At 39.3% G+C, this 25,047-nt stretch overlaps 1 protein-coding gene across 1 annotated transcript in view; it reads left to right on the top strand.

Moving 5' to 3' along the window:
- Carmil1 (capping protein regulator and myosin 1 linker 1) overlaps positions 1-25,047 on the top strand; it is a 303,045-nt gene that overhangs the window by 235,741 nt on the left and 42,257 nt on the right. The window contains exons 28-30 of the mRNA XM_033761782.1: positions 6,105-6,280; positions 9,608-9,695; positions 11,792-11,941. Of these exons, the coding sequence (XP_033617673.1) occupies positions 6,105-6,280; positions 9,608-9,695; positions 11,792-11,941 (414 nt within the window). The remainder of the gene's footprint in view (positions 1-6,104; positions 6,281-9,607; positions 9,696-11,791; positions 11,942-25,047) is intronic.

The following is a 25,047-nucleotide window of genomic DNA, read 5'->3' as shown; positions in this document are numbered from 1 at the left end:
TTAGTTCTACTAAGGTATATTCCTGTAATTGACCCAGTGCTAGGTCAAGTAGTACATGTGTTTTATACTTGCATTTGTGTTTGTAAGTTGTCCAGTGGTGCAGTTGATCATTTTGCTGCATACTCAGCACTACTAAGTACAGCAGGTAATACTCATTTTTCAGTATAATTATAGAGCTGTTTATCTTATTTTTTAAATTTTCTATAATGCAGTGATCAAGTCATTTCATTATCCACTTATATTTCATCTGTTTCAAATTACCTGTTCACATCCATTGCCTATATTCTTTAAAAATATTTTCAGTAATTTCTTGCTTAGTAAGAATTGGCTGCCATTTAAATCAGCGTGGAACATTGTAGCAGGGCCTTTCCCATTCAGCTGCTTCCAGCTATGCATTGTCATTTCAGCTAACCTGACCCACACATTACCCTTATGGCACAGCTGTGTTTCCTGCTTATTGCACAAAATGGGTGAAACTGGCTCTTGCTGGTTGTTCTTGGGAGAAACTAGGAGGCAAGTAGCTGAAATAAAAGGCATTTGAATTTGTAGAGACAACATGGATTTATTTAGAACCACATTTTTTTTTTTTGTAAATAGGCATTCCCTGCATTTTTGTGGTGTACTGTTAACTTTTCTGACTCTGTTAAAAGTCACCGGAGTTCTCAGTTTGTCACCCGCTTGCTTACCTGCAAGGACCATAGCAGGCTTCTCTCTCCCCCTCACTTCCTCCCAGGTCCCAGGCCCCCAGATGGTCTGTGTTCCTTTCCCTGTTTGTTTCTTTTCATTATTCTCAATCCTTCTCTCTTTTCAGTTTCTTTCCTCTTGGGAATGCTTGTCATGAATCATAGCAGATCCTCAATCCAAACATCTTAATTAAATGTTAACTTTTCAATTTTCTTTTAACCGGCTGCACATTTAGTTGATACTTTCCAGAGACGATAGTGAATTTACTTCTTTTCTATTCCCTTCCAGTTTAACCAACAAATAGGCAGCCTTTTGCTGTTAACAGTTTTCCTACTTATAATAACCTTGCAATGCAAGTTTCATTTATTTTTATTTGTGTATGTTCGCATTATATAGTATGAACACGCCCTGTGAAGAGTGAGTCCATGGCCATGTGGATTCCCTTCCCCCCCTCCCACTTCCCACTGTCCCTAGAGACTCTTCTGTCTCCACACCGTCCATCTCCCTCTTTCCTGTCATGTGTATTTTATTTTGCTCTTTAAATTATTTGTACTTCGGGGTTCTTACATAAGAGAAACCATATAATATTTACCCTTCTGGTTTATGATCTCAAGGTGCCTCCATTTTTCTACAAAGGACTCAGTTTTCTCCTTTATAGCTGAAGAGTACTCTATGGTTTTCTTAAAATTATGTAAGGAAAATGCATTTTTACTACAACTAGTGTCCCATTTCTTAATAAACTAGAGTAGGCATTACTTATTTCACTATTAACATCAAATTTTCCTTGTTAAAGGGTCCCTTTTTGCCATTTTCCCAGTTTTCTAAAATTAGCATATTATACAAGCAAAGCTAAAGTAGATGGATTATTGTGTAAATAGTTGTTTTGTTTTAAAAAATGTTTTATTATAGAGAATGGAAAGAGGTAAAGCCACAGGCCTAGATTTGTGTCTAGGTTTTCTCTTACCCCTGTGTTTAAGCAAGTTGACAAACATTTATGATCAAATTTCCTTGTACAAGATTGTCCTGGCCTCAGAGCAATGGGAGATTTCTTCCAACTTCATTGTTTGATCATCTTGTATCATGGCCAGTGGTGGATATTTGAATATTGGATAAGTTTAAATAACTCTTTGAGCTATTTTTAAAAATGATTATTTCAAAAAGGAGGAAAAAAAATGGCCAGATAAACCAGCTTTCTTAACTGACTTCTTAGAGAAAAAAGAAAGTAAGTTTGGAGAAATTCCTTTCTTTGAAAGAAGTGATGTTTTCTGTGAACTGGCCTGTTTTCAGTGTTTTAAAACACCAGCTTCTCTCTTGTTCTCCCCTTTTGATCCTGACATGGAGTCCTAGAGTTAACAGAAAGTGAATAGATGGGGTTTGAATGTTTTTACATAAGGAAACCTTCATTTTTCCCTTCTGGATTTAAAGTTAAAGTGTTTGTTTTGGTCTGGGAGAATCTTGATTTCCCAGAGGGCTTTAGTGGTGAAATACTTCACTGGTAAATTTCAGATTTCCTTAGGATATGTTGTGTGAAGGGCTTCTGAGGCATTTGTGTATTAACTCAGTTTGTCTGGAAGAGTTCCGAGCATTCTTTTTTTCTATGTTTTCCAAAGCAAAGGAAAAATGGTTTCAGAGCACTTCAGTATGGAAGTTATATTTGCCAGTCATTGGCTAAATGCAAGACTATATGAGTATAGCTGCTACCTGATCCTGTTAAACCAATTTGTTTTACAAATATTACATGACTTACTAAGTGACATTAGTTATTTTTATAGTTAAGAAACATGCACTCTTGGGACTGTCATTTGGGACATTTGAGGTATAAGACAGTCAAATGTTTTAATTATTTAAAAATTGTATTACAATAAAAGACTTTGCCTTTAATCCTACTTAAAATACTCCCCCTTGTTTCAAACACACTTATTCTCGCTACTTTCTGAAGCATTTCTCAAAGTCCTTTTTCTTGAGTGTCTCTAATTGCATTGCATTGATGTGCTGAATAGATTGAAAATGTTTACCATTCAAGTTTAAACTTTAGGGAAGAATCAAAAGTCTCACTGCCAGATCTGGTAAGTAAGGTACGTGAACGCATATCATGTTTTTGCAAGCCTACCTTTTCATTGAATTGCACTACACAACAGCATTCACTGTTATTTTTTAATCGTATCTCCTAAAGACACTTATGAAAGAATACTTCCATAACTACTTCAGAAAGTAGCAAAAATTATGGTATAAGTGAAGCATGAGAAGTTTAATGGCAGTGTGTTTTTTACTGTAATAAATTTTCTATTAATATTCAGCTTATATTTTATATTGTGCTCTTATGTGCAAAGTAAAATCTGATTATCACAGCTCAAACACAATGCCTGTTCACTACAAGATGTGTGAGGGTAGAAAAACAGTCTAACAAAATGAAGATGTAAAGAAAGTTCAGTAACACCAGCAGAGTGAGAAAGTTTCACAGAAGTCTACTTTGGATTCCCAAAACAAAAGAATTTGAAGAGATGGTGGCTAAGATTTCAGGGACTAGTGGTAGGCCGGACTCTTCCAATTTAGGAAGACCAACAAATCCGAAGCAGTCCATGTCTAGAATCATCATCATGAATGTGGAAGGACATGAAAACAAAGAGGTAGTCAAAGGATCCCAGCGAGAGGAAGGGAAAGGGAGGCTTTTTTATTACTTAAGAAAATCCCATAGGAAGACTGACCACTCACTCACTTTTCAACACTTAGTGGAAGCCAAAGACAATAAAATCACATCTTCAAATTAATGAGCAAACTTGAAGTAGAATTCAAACCCCTTGCCCTTAATATTTAAAAATGAGGATGCAATGAAGACATTTTCACCAAAACAAAAGCTGTTATAGTTTATTATCACTGAGCAACACTAAAAAATTATTCAAGTGTATACTTTGGAGTAGAGGAAAAGTTACCAAGAAAGAAAGTCTGTGCTGCAAAAAAATAATGAGCAGAGAAAATACCAGACGTAGAGAAATAGAGACGTTGACTGTATGGAAAAATGATGTTTGTGTCCAAAATGAAATAAAATACTGGAAGTGAGTATATACATCAGAAGGGTGTGATTTAAAGTTGCTATACCACATTTCTAGAAGAACATTTGTTATCCCAGTATCTGGCAAGAGTACGTGTTGGTGAAACTGAACACCTTGCAGTACTGTAGGTCAGCATTTGGTTGGGACTGGGATGCTGTAGTAATGTAAAACTACAGGGTGAATGTTAACAGGATCTACTGTGTGGAGGGCCTGAGGACCCGGAGGACTGTGTCCAAAAGCCTGGGCTAGAGGCTGGTTATGGTTATGAAGAGAGATCAAAGGCTTCATTATAGTTGTTCTGTGACCCTTTCTCCAGGCCTTGGCACCACTGAGTCTGCCCTGGCAACCTTAGGTGTGATTGACTCAGGGGAAAGGGGGGAAACTACAGGTAATGAGGCAGAGAAGGAAGAAAGGAACATGCTTTGTGGTCTTGGGCAGGGTATGAAGGAATAGTGCCAGCATAAGAAGCAGAAGACCTGAGTTCCCATCTCACTGATTCCAGAAACCAGCTGCATGACCCTAAGCAGGTCACTTGTTTTCTCTGAGCTTCAGATTTCCCATCTGTAAAACTGGGACGTTCAAGTCTGCCTTGACTTATAGAGTTATTATTTGAATGGAAAGAGGCCACAGCTGATAGTACTTTGTATAGACTGCTGTATCATAGTGTTAGTGCTGGGGTGAAGGGATGATAGGGATCCAACTGCACAATATTTGTTGAATTAATGTAAGCTAAAATTCCTTTTGATGGGGCCCAAGGTTCATTCATGGATTATAGAGGAGATCTTAGACATTGGTGATTTTGAAGGTGAGCATCAGAGCACAGCAGAGATTATTTTCTGTCCCTCCCAGCTCGTTCTGCAGTCACTTCACTGACTGAACTAGTGCTCTGTCCTGCAGGAGGACTGTTCAGAAAGGACCTTGTAGGCTGAGGAACAGGAGAGAATTACCAGTGCTGATGCCCAAGGTCCCGTTTTGCAGGAGTGCTGGGCTGGTAGGCGGGAACACAAAAAGTGTTCATTCATGCTATAGAGGAAAATATTTCATCTTCAACTGACTTACTTATGTTAGATGGGAGGTTTGGGATCTTTCTTGAGTAATGTAATTCAACAGTTAGAGTTACAGTAGGGACTGAGCGCTGTCTATCTAGTAGTGGCTTTTGGAAACTACTTGGGTTGTTGGCTTCTCCCTTTCCGCCAAGTTTCCTCAAGATCCTTGTAGACAGCCCCCTACAGTGCTGCTCATTCTTCATTGTAGTGAAAGGTTTTATTAGCTGGGTCGTGCTTTGCCTGTGAATATGGCAGTCTCATTAGCAATGCTGCCCAGGTCCTAGGTCACCCACTAGTCAGGCTTCTAAAATTTAGGTTCTTCTCAGTAAGGATAGTCTTAGAAATCTGATGAATATCCGTATCTATGAGTAATTGTGTGCCAGAAATATTACATTTGTAGTTATCATTTAATCCTCAGTAATGAAGCGAGAACTTTTTTTTAACTCCCATTCTGTAGGCAAGTAAAGTAAAATGATGAAATCAGTAACTGCCCAGTGCCACTCAGCTGGGGTTCAGATTTAAGTCTGACGCTGGCACTGATGCCTGTCCATGATTTCCAGCTCTCTGGTCCATCTCGGGCACATCCTTAAACTTTGCTCACATTCTTCGACTATGAAATGGTGATCTCGTGTATAGCTGCTCTGTTCGTCTTCGCTGATATTCGAGGGATGTAATGTGCAGAAATGTTTTTCTTACTGTAAAGTACTATATGAATGTGTTGTGACTATTGTTATTAATTTTATTTATTAATGCTCTGTAAATATCCTTATTCATTAGTATCCATGTTGTTTACTGTTGTTATAATGATTATTGTTTTACCTAACTCTAAAGCTTTTCTTTTAAAGGAGCAAAATTGTCAGTAGTTTCTTTGATTTATCAGCTGCTGCTGTTTTGAGAGAGCTGTTGAATGGTTTGCCCTAATTTGGGGTTCCTGTAATTTGAAAAAGGTCACAAACATTTAAATCTGACATATTTTTTAGGTCTTTCTCTTTCTAGTCTGGAGTTCCCACCTGTAAGTTTATTTTCTAGTATTAATGAGAACAGTCTAGTATAGAAAGTTGGTACATGAAGGCTTAACACTCGTATTTTTAAATCTGCTTATTCATGGCTCTGTTAAGCTGTCACAGTGCAGGTGCCAGTGGCTGATTTAAAGTGATTTCCTGAGATCACGATCATGCAGCAGTCCCAGGTCACCCTGGGCAGCTTTGGATCTCTGGCAGTGCCCGAGCTTGGTGCCCGGTGTCATATATCACCACCTCGCAGTTTGATGGTGGCATCTCCTGTGCAGTGTCACCCTCTCACCCTCCTCCGTCCTGCATTGCAGGCTCTGCTTGAATCCATGGTTGATGCTGCCGAGAACCTTTGTCCCAATGTGATGAGAAAGGCCCACATTCGACAAGACTTGATTCATGCCAGCACCGAAAAGATTTCCATTCCACGTACCTTTGTTAAAAATGTCCTGTTGGAGCAGTCTGGAATTGATATCCTTAACAAAATTAGGTGGGTTTATAACAATAAGCCGTAGATCTGCAGTATCTGTGAGTGAGATGAGGCAGCTCTAAAGAGTGTTATTGTTGGCTTTATTCATGTGTAATGTACTCAGGCGTGTGTAAAATAAGCAGAGACTGTGAATTAATATAGCTGTGCATAAATGCAAAATAAAATGGTGATGTATATGCATTCCTGCACTGCCTAAGAGCATAAAGTTAGTGGATATCTTTAAGGCTTTGTATTTAAGGGAAGGGGACATGTTTGTAACCCTTGTTTCTGCTTCTAAGGATTATCTTTCACCTCTCTTCAGCTGAAACACTAAGGCCAGTTTGCTCTCTGTCACAGTCCTATTATGAGAAAAGGCCTATAATAGGCACAGAGACCCTCTATAACCTTAATGTATTTTTCTTCTGGGTTATTTTGCTGGGTCTGTGATACTGTGTGTGTGCTGATGATGTCTTTCTGGTGTTTACATAGACAGTTGTTTGAAAAAATGCTAAGACTTAAACATTTAAAAGCTGCGATCATTGACATATTTGCCTGCATTTTAATATCAGAAACTTAGTGATCACCAGTACTCTATGACTGCTCAGCTAATTCTCATTTTGTTTCTTAGTTGAGAGATCAGATGAGTAAAAGTTAAAAAACAGTTTTAATTTTCCCTTTTCGCTATTTCTGAGTATTGATAAGACTGTTTGGCTGTAGTAAAAATATCTCCTGTCTGGAGCATCGGAGACTGTGCTAACACATAATGATGAAGCTAAATGGCAACCTGCAAGAAATACGACACCAAAATAGAATAAACCAAACACAAAATCATTGCTTTCTAGATATTGAAGGCTGACAGCCTTAAAGTCAGGTTACAGCATCTTGAAGATTTGGGAATTCTGCAGTAACTGTGCAGTATGAGGCCCATGATGCAGCCCTTGGATTTTGTTGTTTGTGGTTTTGATTAAGCTCCTAGAAGCTGCTCAGCTGAATTGTAAAGCAATTGGGAAAACTTGAGAAATTAATGAAGATTTTCAAAGAATGGATAGGATACCATATATATAGTGACTTTATTAATTCTTCTGAACATACAAAGGATGTTTGCATATTTTTATTATCTGTAGTTTCAGCATTTTTTTACTGAAAATAAATACAAGAGTATTATATTTTTAAAACAAAATACAGTTAAAATGTAAGTATAAATATTAAATCCTGTTTAAATATTAAAGATAAACAATGTATTGACCACTTTTCTTTCATAATAGTGGGTTTAGCCACCACCAAATCATGCTCTGACTTTTTTTACTGGAATATCAGACTCTGTTCCATATGGTCATTTTCCTTGAAAATGGAAAAAATTCCAGAAGTTTCCCATAAGAATAGAACTCTTCACATCAGTTTATCAACTTTTTGTCCATTGACTTCCCAGTTTGCTTGCTTTTTTTTTTTCTTTTTTTTTGTGTTCGGGGGATCAAATTCAGGACCTTGAGCTTTCGAGGCAGGCGAGGGCACCACTGAGCCAAATCCACCCCCCACCCCAGTTTGCTTTCTATAACACACTAACCTGAGCATGATGGGATGGAAGTACTGACGCACACACATGTGCATGTACATACAGAATCATAGGCATGTGGTCACACACAGGCAAAACTGACTCAGTTCCTCTGACAATTTTGCAGACTGAAAGCGCAATTTGAAAGAAAGTGTAGCACTCAGTAGCAAAATAATGGAACAATCCTGAAACATTCAAAATAATAGCATTTTCAAGCTTCTTTCTTTCAGTGCTGTGATGATATGTGTATAGAGCATTTCTTCCCCCTTAGGGAAGAGGAAAAGACAGTGAGATACAAACTGCTGAGCTGAGAGTATTATAATTCCCAAGCACACCTGCAAAGAATCAGAGGCAAACTTCCCAGGCCCCATTGGAAAGTTAGAGTGGGACTCAGTAATCTATTTTTAATACGCAACCCAGGTGAATCTTACCTATGGACACCTCTGTGGCATAATGAAGTATTAGATAAGCCATAGAGCTAGTGAGCCCTTGTTTTATGAACAGCATTTATAGAAACCTGCTTTTACCAGGCGCATTTTTGCTATAGGCATCAAGGGACTAGTACTTTTTTTCTTCTGCCTCACCATCAGAAAGCTCCTTAGGCAGAGAAATCTCAATGCAAAATTTTGTCTTTACCTTAGAAAAAAAATTTCCTTGTTGCATAAATGTATTTTCAAGCCTAGGTTTACGATTAAATAATTTTATTTTGACAACTACCCCGCCTGCTGTAAAAGTATAAAAATTGTTAACTTCAGAAGCAGGCTGAACTTAGAAGAAAGTATCAGAATGTGGTGGTGTGTCTCTCTAGCAGATTGACATTTGGCTGTATTTTGCATTTAGTACATCTGTGTAGTAAAGTGGGGTTGCTCAGCCTACAAACACACATGGAGGCTGAATTCTTGTGAAAACCACATTGCTAAAATGCTAACTAAAATATCAGCCATCTGATAGAAACTTCAGTGGCTGAGACTGTTAGTAAAAACTGCAAACCACTTTCTGTAACCTGGGTGCTTTCAGAGGGAGGTCAAGCAGAAGGCACCAAAACTGAACATTTCAGTAACTTCTGTTCATAAAGCTTCGGAACACAGCACATTTGTAACTTTTCACTGCAAATTAATATCCAGGTACAGTGGTAAACACCTGGAATCTCAGGCACTTTGGGAGGCTGAGAGGGGCCAATTGTAAGTTTGATCCCAGTGTAGATGATTTAAATACTTAGTATGACCCTCTCTCCAAATAATAAATAAAAGTCTGGAGGTGCAACTCAGTGCAAAGGCCCTGGATTCAGTCCCCAGTACTGGGAAAAAATAAAAGGTGCTAAGTGAAAGCAGAAGCAGTGTAATATGGCACCAATACAGCACTCTGTGATTGGTAAAGTTTTCTGAATGGTGGTGGATGTGCATAAGACTTAGCAACCAGTCTAGACTTCCTTAATTCATTCCAGCCCAGGATTATTTTCATATCTGTCAATGGCGAATTGTACCTTGCCACATGATACAGATGTTTCCCATTAAGTTTATCTTCACCCAGATGTTTTTTTATATCTGTCATTAAATCTCAAGTTTTGAAACTGCAGAGGCAGGTTGAAATTGGTAAAGAGAGTCTATTATCTGTGCGTTTATGGCAGTGTTTAAGACTTATTTTTGGAAATACTTAGCCCCATTCACACCATCAAATACTTCATTTTCCAAGAAGTAAATTCATGGTTGACTCTAATCAGCGTGGCATCCAGGGTGTGTGACTTTTCTACCCGGGCACAAATCCCAACACTGCTCTGTCTTGTGCTTTTCACGCAGCGAAGTGAAGCTGACGGTGGCCTCCTTCCTGTCCGATCGGATTGTGGACGAGATCCTGGACGCACTCTCACACTGCCATCATAAACTGGTGAGTGCCACACCCATTTTGAGCAAGGACTCCTGTTTTGGCTCCACTGTGACGCAGGATAGCCTTCTGATGAGGGTGTGGTTTGTGTTCTACCTGTATCCCTTTGCAGCTTTATGAGTTAAGTTTCTGGTTTTGCTCCTTTCTCTTCTCTGTTGCTTCCAGCCATTCTGGAGTGTGTTCAGATTTCTCCAGAGAGAATGACAGAGAAAAGCAGAAATAATTGTACCTAGAGATCTCACTTATAATGTAGGTCTAAAGTTGTAGTAAGTGATGATGTTGAGACTCAGGTCTAAACATAAAAATTTTAGTTTAATTTAGTGGTGCTTGTTTTCTTGCTCTGCCAAGATCATTTTGGAATGTAATATTCTTGGAAACATAGAGGGAAATGAATTACTTGGAATTCAAAGAAAGCTCAAGAAGCATATGGGCATGATGTAGTGATTGCTGGCTGCCCAGCAGTTGTCTCTGATAGAACCAAAGAGAAACAGGCCCTACAACAAGGTATAGGAGACTTTCCTTCCAATATCAGATGAAAGGTAGAAGCTACATGTTTCTGGAACTTGAAAGTGTTCTTTGAGGCAAAGAAGGTTTTAAAACTGGTTATATGTTGGGTTTCTAAAATGTTACCATGTAGAGAAAGAATTTCAGATGGATTAAGAGGCCCAGTTTCATGGCTTTGGATTTTGGGCAATAGGAGAGAACGCTAAAATGAAAGGAGCATCAGTAGTTTCTTCCATATGAAACAGACAAATCAGAAAAGTGTCTAAGACTGTCTTATAAACTTCAAAAGATAAGACATCTCCAGCAGCACTGCTCAGAGTCCTGCCTGTGGACTAGAGGCAGCCTGCTAAGGAGTGATCACCAGTTACAACTACTCACGAGTTGTTCCATCAGGAACTATCAAGAAAACTCCTAGAACAACTCAACATGTGACAGTATCCACACACATATTATTTTTCTAAAATTTTGTTCTTTGTATTTAATCAATATATCAGTTTGTGCCAAGTTGGGACTATGTAGAAGACTGGTCTATTACATATTAACAGTTGAAGAAGCTGTATTCTTTAGATCCTGGAACAGTTGAGAGCTGCATCATTGTTTAGAACTCCCACTTCAGTCTCTTTTTATAAAATAAGCAAAAACAAAATCAGTAGACCTCTCTTTTTAGAAACATTTGATTGATAACCCATGGGAATTTTCTCAGAACCCTCTCTTAATGACACCAATGCAGAATGTTTGATCAGCATAAGGAAATTACACAAAAAATTTTACTCCCTCACCTTTTTATATTTGTTCATTGAAAAACTTACTCAAGAAGCATTGACATTCTGTTTTTATAACTGAAAAGGAATTGTATGTGAATATACTTTTGTTTTGAACTTCATTTTCACATGATTAGATCATGGTGTCTTTAAAATGAAACTTTTTGTTTTTTGAGAGTCAGGTACTATTATTTTTTTTGTTTTGTTTTGTTTTGTTTTTTTTAACGTTTTAGGAGCATCGTCAAAGCTGCCATGGACTTGTTAGCTGCTCATTGTCTCAAAAGAATTAAATCACAGTTTCTGGTGTTAAATCAACCCAACACTGGAGATTTTCCATTTCAGCCCAGCTCATTCCATTTCTCACCATTTTTTTTTTTTGTTTACCCCAAACATAACATTGGTTATAGTAAATCATACAAGTAGGTTATTCCTTCCATGGAAACAATGAGAGCTAGCCATCATTAAAATATTTTTAATAATTTATTTTCTTTCAGTCTTCTAAAATAATAAAAGTTTATTTCCCTCATTACCTAACTTTTTAAAGCACTAGATAAAGAAAGATTCCTATCAAGTAAAAATAAAGAGAACACTGCTTATTTTATTCTAGACTAAGTGGCCTCTTCATTAATGAAGGGAGGTTTATAATTTCTCTTAAGATTACAGCAAGAGATAATAAGAGGCCAGTTGCTGTGTAAGGGATTCCTGAGTGGCTGCTGACTACCCGCCAAGGTGGACCTCCATGGCACAATCCTAGAAAGGACATCATCATGAGCAGCCTGTCAGCTCAGCCCTAACTCCTTGTTTTATTTCTCCTGTTGCATCTTGACCCTCTAGGCTGAGCATTTCAGCAGACGTGGGAAGACCCTTCCTCAGCAAGAGTCCCTGGAGATCGAACTGGCTGAGGAGAAGCAAGCAAAGCGCTCCCTCATCACCTTGGAGGAGCTGACAGAGGTAGAGCGTTTGGAAGACCTGGACACTTGTATGGTAAGATTCGGCCTTCGGTGGCACCACAGTGCCATCCATTGCACGGTGCCATTGTGTTTTGAAAAAACTTTACTGTTTAAAATCAGACCAAACAAAACTACTTCCCGAAGTTAATTCTTTCAGAATCTTGTGGAGATGAGGCCACTAAGCATGGCTTTAGCCATCCACATTTGCAGAGCCTTTTAAGGCCTGAAGCCGTTGTGGGAAAGAAACAAAACAAAAAAATTTAAATGCGAGAAATAGAGTCTGTAACTTATAAAGACCCTTTGTGACAGGAAAATATTCTCCAATGAGATTATAAATTAGCCATTATAACAAATGGAGGAGTTTTTCGCAAGGATATCAGGTGACCATCTCTTCTTTGGGTTTATCAGTTCCTTTGTTACAGTTTCTTGGCAGACCTTTAAATTTGGATTTCCTGTTTAGATGAGGTTTTGTTTCATTCACTTGACTTGATGTGCTTGTGGTCCTTGAATCCATAATGTGGTTTTCCCTCACCGTGGGTTTTCATCCCTTACCCATCTGCTCACTCTAGTGTGGTACACCCATCTGGCCGGAAAACTATAGAGCATTTCCATAGCTTTTTTCCTATGAGGATACTTTCACCTCAGCCTTACTTCATTATTTTAAAATTAACATTATAGATATCACTAGTTCTCCCTTTACTGTCACAAAAGTTGCTGTGTCTTTTTCATCCTCTGTTCAATATGTTTATGTTTCACCAAAATGTAACTCCTTATAATCTGAAAGGGTAGTGGTGAAACTCAGTCTGAGTTACCTATCTGCCCAAATGTTTTTCCATTGGCTTCTGACTTCAGCAGTTTTTCCACTCAACCATCGTTAAGGAACTGTGCTTGTTTTTAACCTGTAAAACCAAGGATCTAATATGGCTATTACTATTTTCCCAGCCTGAAAGAGATTATAATGCATTAAGAAGTTTCCTAATTTAGAAACCACTGTTAACCATTTTCTTAAATCCTATGAATAAAATACTCTAGTGCTCTTCATGGAAAGCCTTGTCATATACGAGGAGAATAGCAAAGCCCATAATACAATCCAGCTTTTCAAGTAACATTGTAATATATCACTAGAAAAAGCTGAACAATAATTTTCTACATGACTATATAAATCAACAAATATATTTGATCTGTAATGGAGGGCTTGAAAACTTGCTTGTCTAGGACAAAAAAAATTGTATGTTTAATAAGTATTTTAGATTTGCTTACATTTTGAGGCATTGGTCGCTGTGTTGTCATAGGGAACTGTGAGATGACCCTTCACAAAATAATTAAGAAATAGATCTGAATTATAAATTTTATTTTATTTATTTAGTTTTGGTACTGGGGATTGAACTTGGGTCCTTGTGCTTGCAGGGCAGGCGCTGGAACCACTGAGCTAAATCCCCAGCTGAATTATAAATTTTAAATTACCTCTACATCATGTTTCCTGCCAGAACCATGTAGTATTGTGTGAGTTAGAAAGGGTTAAAGGAAACATGAGCAAATGCTAAGTTTTTGTCAGGTTTATAGGTGGTGTGGTCTGGGGTGAGGAAGCGGAGATTTAGCAGAATTGCTCAGCTATGGCATCTTGGCTTGAAGCTTTGCTTGTGAGTAGTCTTGTTTGTTGGATTGATTGGGTTTTGTTTTGCAAGAGGTAAGGAGAGATTCTCTGTAAGGAAAGCAGGTAGGGTCCCAATGGAGGAGAGGAATCCTTTTATACAGAGGAGTAGGGCTCTGTCACAACCAAGCTGGGTGCATCTGCACAGAGTGGCTTTCATTTTGCAAAGATGCTCATGGTATTATAGAAGCATGAGCAGAGGCAGATGCTTTGCTGGGCCCCCAGGACAGCTCAAGTTAGGGTGGCTGTCCTGTGGCACAGGTGTCCAGGCGACAGCAGTAAGGGCCATTGCTGAGAAGTGCACCTGCTGATGTCCAGGTTGCCCAGCAAGACCTTGCATGTTGAGTCAGGGACAGGAAAAAGACAGAGTTCCCCATAAAACAACAACGGATTCTTAGTATAGAATTTTTGTTATGAACATAGAATTTTTTTCCTACTTTATTTTTCTTCAAGCATTGTCCTAATTGGGCTATTAAATTATGTAGTAGAAACTGAGGGTTAAATTTCCTGTAAGTTTAATGAAAAGATTATTTTTGTGTGAAATGTGTTGATAGATTTTTGCACCATAATAATTTCTTATAGGCTTAAGTGATAGACCTCTAACCCTCTGAAGAGAGCACCATTTCTGCAGCCACCTTAAGCCCAGGCATCCCTCTTCTGAAGGAAATCTATTTTCTGAGCTTTAAGCGTCTTGTTCTTAGGCAGTGACACAGGCTCACAGCTAATTTGGAAGAGGTAGAGCATTAGATTGGGGCTTTTAAAAGAACTTGCCCTGCCACTTGTCATAATCAAAATAGTAGATTATTACTGTTTCTCTACGACATTTATTTCCAAATATTTTAAGTTTGTGCTACATATTTCAGAAGGCGAGACATTTGGAATAGTTTTCTAAATAAGAGCATGCATTTTCCTTAGAAATATTTTTATCTTAAGTGATCTAGGAAGTTAGGACACAAGATTAACTGTTGTGTAGAAATTTAGCAGAATCATAAGTACGTAAACACATGTATCTGACCTTTTCCACTTGGAGCTCAGTCCCTAACAGGTAGAAATTGTGCTACACATGGAACTAGAAAACAGTTGAATGTGATTGCTTTGGGAAATGCTGTAATTTCACTATTACCTAAAATGTTTGTTTATATCCGAAAGACCTTTACTCAGGCATTCCTTAGCTAACCTGACACATCACCAACCTTCTTTTTGCTGATTTAGGGACTAAACCTGTCACTATTTGGAATGTTGATGACATCTACTAAATCTATTTTTGAACATTTCTTTAGTTAACTTAGTAAAGATTTGGGGCACTTCTTTTTTCCTGTCCCTAGATGTCTAATCTTTTTGTTTTCTTTCATTTCTCTCTGATCTAAAATTCAATTCCATTTCGGTGTTTAGTCTCTTAAAGAACCAATTGAATAATTGCACTTGGGAAGGTTTATGGATATTAAATTGGATGTAGACATTTATATAAATTTGAGTTCGAGGATTACTTTTCATAATGTGGAAACAGTAATCCATATGATTGATTTCTTTGAAAGAAATTCAATATTTGGTCAGCAGCTATTAAATTTATGCCTTTGAGTGAGGGTAGAAACACAAATGGCTGAGTGATTTCATGGGGCCTGTGCTTCTAGTCAACCCTAATTTCAAAAAGTTCAAACAAAAGAATGTTCTTTTGAAATAGAGTAGAATCATTTTTAAAAAATTGTCTCCAGTCAGATTTCCTCCCCTCCTCTCCTCTCCCCTCCTTTCTTTTCTTTCACTGGAAAGAGACTAAGAGATAATATAGCTCACCCAGTAGGAAATGGTAGAGAGGAGAGGAACAAGAACTTTTAAAATAGTGGATGAACTTTTTTTTCAGACTCTATCTACTCTTTCTGAGCCCTAGAAATTTTGACATCTCTTTAATTCTAGAACAGAAAATCAAATGGCTTAATGTCTAGTGCTTCATTTATTTAACACTTATATAGTACCTATGACATGACCTATGACTTATATAGTACCTATGACATGCCAGAGTTAACTGGTTGAGTCTTTATAACAACCTCTGACTAACTGGGTCTTACTAGTATCTGTTTAACAAATGAAGAAAGGGAGGTGGAGAAAAGTTAACCAGGACAGGGTTACCCAAGGTTAACCAAAGGCAGATCGTGTGTTTAAACTGTCTGCTGTAGTCAGTACATGGATTTCGTGTGTGTGGTATGTATCTTACAAGCAGAATTAAATTTTGGCTTGAATTTATTAGACTGCATTGATTTCTGTAAAACAGCTGCTTGCTAATTGCAAATGAAGTGAATGCATGAACAGCAGCAGTGGTGAAAGATGTAGAGCTATGTAATCCAATGGAAACTGCAGTTTTTAAACATTATCGCAGACATGCGTCAAAAATCTGTGTCCAATTGTTAGAAATGAATTTGCCCACTGTGGCTAACCTGGAACATTCTACACCTGTCCATGTGTTATTTCACTGGTGGCAGTGATTAATTAGCTTTTTGTATACTGCTTATCATTCCAGTACACATGCCTTTTATGTCATGCCAGAATTTATATTCCTTAGACTCCTCGCTGTCCATAGACCATCTGTTCTTTTCCTATAGTCACATATCTTTGGAAATCAGAATTCCAGACTGTCTCTTCCACCTTTGGTTTCTCACTGGCCTGTGGGGTTATTGAAAGATGTATTTCTTGTGCTAGTGATTATTTTCTTCTAAATATTTAATTTGTCACCATATATTAAATACTGTACTCCTTTAAAAGACAAAAACAAAAAAAAAAGTTTGGGGTTTAGATAGCATGCCCAGCAAGTGAAGAGCCAGTATCTGCCCCTTAGACATAGCTAGTTTACTAATTATAATTCTTTTAATTATTTTAATTATACCAGTTTTACAGCAAAAGATATTCATGTGGAAGAGCAGTTTATCTGCTTATTGCTATTTTCTAGGAAAAGAACTTTACAAGGCTTGAATTATTATGGAATATATCTTTGTGGATCCTGTCTCCAGTGATAAAACAGCAATTATGTTTCCTTAACATATTCACATTTCAATGTATAATCTCTAGACTTTTTAATATATTCTAGTAGCAAAAGGTCTATTTGACTTGGTCAAAATATTATTTTTTAAATCATTTTCAACAAATGCCTCACTTTCTGGTACTACAATTATTAATTGAGCAAATCTATTAACAGTTCTGCCAAGTACAGGTTTCACTTAAAATTAGATGCATGAACTGTGAAGAACCTTGTTGAAATTATAGTTGTTAGTTCCTTAATATAATTTCATTCTCCAATGTCCATTTTTATTGATACCACTTTAGAAAATATAGGTGCAACTTTTTATCCACTAGAAAGCAACCTACAAAAACTCAAATTACAGCTTGCAAACTTCAGGGCTATAGTACAGTCTCCGAGTCTGACAGGGAAAGTGTATATTCCTCATGTTCCCAAAACTTTTGTGACAGTCATTTGTAGACATGCCAGGGGCACACTCCACAGCTCTGGAAGTTCATCTGGTTCCCTTGGGATCCAGCAGCAACTTCATCTTTTAGTTTTTTTTGTTTGTTTGTTTGCTTGTTTTTGGTACCGGGGATCAGACTCGGGACCTTGTGCTTGTGAAGCAGGCAGCAGAACCACTGAGCTGAATCCCTGGTCCTTCATCTCTTAGTTTTAAATTGGTATGACCACCACAGGCAGGTGTGGTCTTGACTGTCCTCACAAGCCTTCCAAGAGACAAATGAGGCCCAGAGAAAGCTTCTGTCTTTTTTCTTTGTAACAGAGACGACTTCAACTCCCCAGCCATAGTACTGGCACGAGGAGCCAGGCTGTCAAGGAAGAGGACAGGGAGGATGTGGTAAATCCTCTCCCTAACATGCCTTACAGTGTTGACCAGTTGTGTCCCAAGAGGGTATCCCAAAACCAGAGTCCACATTGGGCATCTTTCTTGTTATCTGGACATGGAGATCTTATGAGCTAATTTTGACACGTAATAATAATTATACAAGATAATTTTGGTCTTCTCTCGTGAGCTAAATTAAACAAATGACACTAATAACCTGCACATCTTTAAAATCAAAACCATTCCCCATTGATTACCTCTGTGTGCCTAGATGACACAGGAGTGTATGCTTAAAGAGAAAACAATTTTAATGACATCCAAACTAGTTAAGTTCATTTCCAACAATCACACAAGTCATGACTCCAGGGCACAGGATAGGAGTAAAACAATTTCTCTAAGCTCAGCCTATCTTTTCAGCCCTTAGAAACCTCGTGTTTTCAGTGCATTTCAGAGGCCTTTGCTTTCCAACATTCCTCTTCTGTCACCTCTACTTCAGTACTTCTTGAAAGTTGAGATCGAAGACCAAATCCCTGTAGGATGAAGGATTTCCTCTTAATTTTAGAGTTAAGAAATACTAAAATTGGAGGGAACTTTATCTTTATTCTTTAGATACTACGGATATGGCGCACACGCACACGTGTGTGTGTGCGTGTGTGTGTGGAAAAAAAAGAGAAAATGGGAAGTCCTTAAACAGGATTTGTGTGCCCAGGTAACAGAGAAGGAAAAGCTGGAAGAATGTGGCTGCTGACTCTCAGAAGGGCCCAGGAGGCAGAAGCACTTTATCCTGGGAAGATGTCAGTAGTGACAAGGTTATCAAAAGACCCTCTGAGCTAAAAACACAGCCCAGGCCTTTCAGCTATTCAGCACAGGCTTACTCTTGATCTACTGTACCCTGGATATTCTTGGCTTCTCACTGGAGTGAAAGGAGAGAGAGTCAATGTTACCTACCAAGTGAGCTGTGGTGCAGGGCACCAGTGGCAGAGCCAGTTCTGGTAGGTCCCAGGATGGCCACTCATGTGACTGACTCCCATCCCTGGATTTTTTTAGGTATTGGGAGCCGTGAGTGAGTTTTTACAGGACCCATCTTTCAACACGCTGGTCACAATCCATTAGAGAGTCTAGAAATCAGTGAAATGACTGTAACCAGGATTTAAGAAAAAAGATTGATCTGAAATAAAACAAACTACTGGATTACAGCACAATTTTTCAGTTATATATACACATGTATGTGTAAATTGAGGTGTGACATGAAATAAATTTTTTATGATGGGACGCAGTTTAAAACATTTGAGAAACTCATGCTCAGTAAGTATTTGCTGTTTTAACCTTTCCAAAGAACCAGACACACAGTTGCTCCTGGCATTGACTGTATGTACTCTTTCAGGAAGAGCTTAATGAGGGTGGGGGTGGGACACGATTGGGACTCCAGAGCGTCACCATTACGTAGACGTCTCCTTTTTATTCCTCTTGTTTTGGTCTTCCATAAAGCTGTATTTACTGAGATGTGCTTTTTGCTTTATGTCACTGAGCTCCACTACAGGCCATTTTAACAAATGTCCTCATACAATTTGTCGTATGTGCTACTTATACTACCTCTGCCACTGCTGTGGCCACTGTGGTGGCTGCTGTTCATTTTATCTCAATATGTCATCATTACACATACACACAGAAGGAGTTGCAGGTCTTTGTCAGGAACAGTGGGAGCTCTGAGCTGTTTGCTCTCCATCCTGTAGATGAAGCACATCTGGCCATGACTCGTGCCTAACTTTGGTTTTGCCAGTTGAAAATCCTAGTTCTGAATGGCTGAATGTGTACTCAATCTGCAAGACTGGGCAGAGCCAGATGAAGTACATTATGGTGTGTTCAGCTATAAGTCTGGATTCGTTTCCTCCCCGCTTCATTATTGTAATTTACTCATTTTAAAAAAATCTTATTGTTTTATTCCAACCCAAAAGGTCACTTATGGATCAAAGTGTTTATTCCTTGTAAAATGGAAACTCAGATATGATGGGAGGAGCTATGGTGTAGGAAGAGAGGTTGCTATGGAAGGGCAGAGAGGCAGTGTCATCACAGAAGGCTTCCTGGGGGAAGGTTCTAAGCATGGTGCCCCACACACAATGCTGGCCTTAGGCACAGGTATGCAGTGAGAGATGGCGTTTGGAAGGAAACTTAGCTGGGAAGAAGTAGTAAGTAAAGTGAGTAAGTAAACTTAGCAGAGGGAGCAGCACATGAAGAGGCCTGAAATGAGGGGTGCGTCTGGTACTGGGAAGAACTGTCCTGCTATCCCACTGCCACAAGAGGGAAAGGTGGGGGGAAAGTTTGGTGGGGAGGCTAGAAAAGGCAGCACGTGTGTCACCAATGCCTGAGTCTCACCAAAGGGTGTGCCTGCTTCTTGGTAGCAATTTATTTTAAGGCTGTTGGAGGCACCGATGCTGGAACGAAAGACAGGCTTGGAACCACATTTGTAATTACAGTGGTGCTCAGATGAAAATGGAGGGGTTGGCTTGGAACCACCCAGCTAGCTAGCTGTCCAGTAGGGAGTTGGAGTCGTAGCTCTGGGGCTCAACTCCAGGCCAAACAGATTGCCCCCTTTGGCTTCAGAGAGCCACTCTGTGGCTGTGGCCACCAGCCGGCCTTCACTGACGTGAGTGTGGGCCCCTCGGCACTGTTACACTTTCCTCCTTTATGTTTGTGACACTTACCTTCACTTACCTTGCACTTCAGGTCTGTATACGCACCTCCCATGGGACATCTCTGATAACGTGTCCAACAAACATCCCATGCTCAGTGCCCTAGGCCAAATTGGGTCTGCTCCTCCTCTCTAAGGCTTCCACATCCAGATATACAACACCCCCCTAGTCTGCACATCTGTCCCCAGCTCCACCAGCCAGCCTCCATGTCACCCTCTACCTTTCTGTCCTGTCTGCTGCTGTCTCCCAGCCTGGCCCCTTTAGTTCCTGCCAGGCACCTCAAGCAGACATATAATGCAGGCTCCTGCCTCTTCAGACAGCCATCCCTGCTCAGAGCCACACGTGCTTTCTTCAGGGGAAACCACATCCAGTTGAAGATGCCAAATGCTGGCTTTTATGGTACCCACATCAGATCTAGCCATCTCTTGTGGTCCTTGAGCTCCTGCACAATGTGCCCTTGCCTGCCTCGTTCTCTTGTTCCAAGATTTGTTCCCACTCTGTTCCCTTCCCTTACCCATTGTGGTCACTTTGCATTTCCCTGGCAGAAGTCCTGGCTCCCAGTTCAGCTACTGTTCCCTCCCCTGATGGTCCTGCAGCTGTCTTCTCACTGTTTGGGTCTCATTGTATGTCTCCTCTCAGGAGGATCTTCTCAGGAAGATCCTCGATCCTCCTAGCCAGTGAAGCCTTCTGGTCACTACCATACTATTCTATCTTCTTAGCACTCATTTGGACCTAAAATAAACATATACTCACGGGTATTTTTATTGTCCACTTCCCATGCTGGATAAATGTGTATGGTTATGTATGCTGTACCAGGTCTTATACATGCCAGGCATGTGCTATACCTCTGCACTACATCCCAACCCCATACCCTAAGCTTGTGGAGTGCAGGGACTTTGTTCTTTCAGCCATATAGCTGAGTGTAGATCAGTACCTGGCACATAATAATTGTTCACTGAATTTTTGTTTAATGTCCTGGCTTTGCATTTTAGTCACTTGCATGGCTCTCCTTTCCACTTAGAGTCTCTGCTCCTGCAGGGCATAGGAGTAATACATTAGTGATTTCTCTATAGCTAAAGCCATCAAATATCAGTGACAGTAGATTTTTCTGGAACTCTAGAAAATACTGCTTTGCAGTAAAAAGTTCTCACCTTTGGATTTAAAAGCATCAGTTGGCAAGAACATTATAGGTACCAAGGAAAAAATTGAACCCTGTTGTGACCGTTGCGCCATCATAGCAGCCATGTGTGGCAGCTATGGTAACCCTGAAAATCTGAGCACAGAGGTGTGAGCTCAGTTGCCCCACGTCACACTGGGAGATAAAGACTAGCCACCATTGGGAGCCTAATTCCTAATGATCTTCTTGTGGAAGGAATTGGCAAGTGATACACACATAGAGATGAGCTGAATGGAAGTAAAATAAAGTTTGTTTTGCCAGCAAAGGTCAATCGCTTTCAAAAAGGCAGTGCCAATGATCAACCTCCGATTGGATTGCAGCTTCTTCTTTTATGATCTCATTCAGGTGGTTACATTTTATTTCCTCAGTTCACATTATCCATGTACCAATTACAGTAGCAATACAGTTAACTTTAACCCAGATGTAACAGTTCCTTGTAGTTAGGAGTTTGCCTTAAGATTCCTCTAGGTATCTCTTCTAGAGCACAGGAAGAGGGTGTTCAAGGTTAGGGATGAGGCCAGGTGTCCCACTTCATGGTCAATGCCTCTGGTGTCTGTTAATTTTGAACTAAACAAAGCAGGCTGCTGTTAGAGGCAGCAAAAGTCATTTTCCATTTTCCTAACATCTTGTAGGTTTTTTAGATTATTTACAGAGTTCTCTCCGTCGGTCTGATTCCCAAACCCATTTCCTGTCTACTGAATTCCTGCTCTTCAGGTTGGCCTGGATTACCAGGAAGTTGGGGAAAAGCCTTTTTTTCTGAGACTTCTCATTGAGTGCTTAGAGGGTGATGGTCCTGTCATCCCAGGCTGATTCTTGGTTCACAGGTTTTCCTCTTGTTGCCTGTGGCTTGGGGAATGGGTGTCTAATGTATAGCAACTTTACACCTCTTCCAGTACAGGGCAAGTGATGGCTGGGGCTGTAGCTGCCTGAACTGATGGGAACCAGCAGCAGAAAGACCAGGGTTGGGGACTTGACCTCTGACAGCTGCCCATGCATGCCCTTGTGGTTGTTGTCCCACTCACACTGGCTTTCAAATTGATGGGTATCCTTCTTGTCTGACAGAATTTGAGGTTTAACCAAATATCTCCAGAGAATAAAAACTTAGGAGGGGTGGAATTGCTCAGGCTGAAATTAGGGAATGACATAGTAGCCTAAAATATTGGTGGACAGTGAAAGGAAACTAACAGAACTCTGCCTTACACTTTTGACTAAGTTGACTGGATAAACAAGTGATTCTTTGTTAAGAATCTCTAATGGTTCTAGTCATGGTTTTAAAAAAATAATTGGCTTGCAGTGACTTAACCTTCAGTCTTCAACTCACATGTGGAAATGCAGAGTGACTTTGGCCTGTTTGTCCAAATTCCATTTTCCAAATGCCCCCAGAGAAGAGGGAGCCACTGTCACTGTCTGGCTGTCCACTTAGAATTTTCTCTCTATGGGAACTGAGAGAAAACCTTTGTGAGAAAACCATCCCTTAACAAAATTAGTGTCTTTTTTTTGTACCAGAAATTGAACTCAGGACTTTGTGCTTGCCGGTCAGGTGTGGCACCACTGAGCTAAATCCACAGCCCTCTATCTAATGTATATGGTTGTTAGCTTTGGCCTTTGATATATATGCTGAAGAAAATTCATACTGACTTTCATACTAAAAAAAAAAATCACACGTAGCAGCTTGACCAGAAAATTATTTCCATGCTCCAGATATAATTGCAAGGAACACACACACACACTCTAATCTAGATTCTGTATCCTTACATAAATTTATTTATTGCATAGATGTGTTCTGCTTTCTTTAAGAAACTATTGTGGGTGGCCAATTTGATAATTCATAGAACAGTAATTAAAAGGAAAAATGAGATAAACAGAGTCAAAGGAAAAACTGAGTTACAACCACAAATTTCAGGATTGGTTCCTGTACTGCAATCTTGTGATGCTCTGGTTTGCTTGTTTATGGGGCCCCATTTTAGGTCCTAGTATTGCAACTTGTAGACTTTAATATTTGAGTGTGGAATCATTGTTCCCATCCAGGGAGAAGCCTGTTTGAGCAGCACTAAGCTGGGGGTAGGTTGGCTCTATAATCCAACCTGGACTTTTCCTTTGGAAACTTCATCAGATCCCCTTCACTCCATGAGCAAGTACTCAGCTGAGATCCCCAGATGCCACATTCAGTTCTTCATGGCTAGAAAGACCTTTCCTTGAAGAAGGTCCCAGAGCATCCTCTATTAGGACAAAACAAAGCCTCATGATTCCTGTTAAGGACATGTAGGCTCCACTCCCCAGGTGACTGAGTGATGGGCCACCTATAAGCAGTTATTTAATATTAAAACTAATGTTGGTAAATGTTGGTGGAAGATTCATGTGGGGTTTTCTAGTTAATATGAAGTCAGGAAAAGTAAGAAACTGCATCCACAGACACTGAAAATCAGTTGTTGTTGTTGTTATTGTTGCTTTATTATAAAATAACACCATAGTGGTACATAAAGGATGGTTTCAGTGGAAAATTTACCCAAATTTTCACCATAGCTTGGCTGTGAATCATTAATTCACTTCAAAACAAGATCAAAGCCAATAAAAATATGAAGTGACAAAGAAAATTACATTGTTTTTGACAGATTCTTTCTGGTGAAATAGATTTTGGTGATCAAAGAGCTGTCAATATAATCTATAATTTAGAGTGAAGTGTGTTGAAAATCTGCCCTTTTGAGACTCTGTTTAAAAGGACGTTAATTAAAAGGAATAGCAGTGAATACAGCAAAGATTTTGGTTCCCAAGGCAGGGTGATTTTCACGGAATTTGGGTGTGAACCATCTTTATGCAAAGCTCTACTTCAGGCTGAAGAGTTCAGAAACCAAGATTGTGGATGCCTTGCAAGCACAAGGACCCGAGTTCAATCCCCGGTACCAAAAAAAAAGAAACCAGGATTGTGGGAACCATTCTCAGAAAAGCTTAAGGATCCATGAGATTTGAGCCACTCTCTCTATAACAGTAAATCAGCAAGTGCCAGACCTCCTGATGACTGATTGGCTACTGCAGCCCCAGGACAACAGGCCCCAAATCACCCTCTATTCCTATCACCTGGCTCCACTACTTGCTTGACAAATGTTCTTTAAAGCAGTAAAGCAAATTGTCATTGGCTTTGATCTGTTCCCTGTTGGTGGTATTGGTAGTGTTGTAAAACATTAATTTTTGTCATCTTTAGAGTAGTATTCTATGGAGAGAGCAAACGTATTATGTTAAACATTTTAGGCCAATTTTATTTCTTGATCTTGGTCTCATCAAACCATAATGTCCATACTCCGGAAGAGTAAGTCTTCGCCTAACCTCTTCCTTCTTGCCTTCCATGATCAATAGATTGCTCAAAAGATCTAGATTTAAAATAGCTTTCTCAGGTATGATACTCTGGGTTTTCCCCATTGTCCTTTCACTATAAATAAAAGATTAAAATGTTATTTAGGGTTTTATAACCATTAAGGGGTAACAGCAGTGTGCTTAGTAGTGCCATAAAATATTTAACACATTTTTCCACTTTCCTTTTCATTATAATGCAACAGGGGCACAGACAAGAGCCATTATTAGTAAATATCAGCTTTTGTGCCCACCCCACTAACAAAAATTCTTATCAAAAAATATTTGCTCAAAATCAGTACCAGATACAGTCATTTCATTCATTGGACCACTCTTATAAAAAATGTGTTAGGGCTGGACATTTAACTCAGTGGTTCCACCACCTGCCTCGCAAGTGCAGGGTCCAAGTTTGATCTCCAGTATCAAAAAAAAAAAAAAAAAAAAAAA

The sequence above is a fragment of the Fukomys damarensis genome, unplaced genomic scaffold, assembly GCF_012274545.1.
Source record: "Fukomys damarensis isolate Sample0158 unplaced genomic scaffold, DMR_v1.0_HiC HiC_scaffold_10, whole genome shotgun sequence".
Taxonomy (NCBI): domain Eukaryota; kingdom Metazoa; phylum Chordata; class Mammalia; order Rodentia; family Bathyergidae; genus Fukomys; species Fukomys damarensis.
The sequence above is the reverse complement of the archived record's forward strand: the minus strand, read 5'-3'. Positions and strand labels throughout refer to the sequence as shown.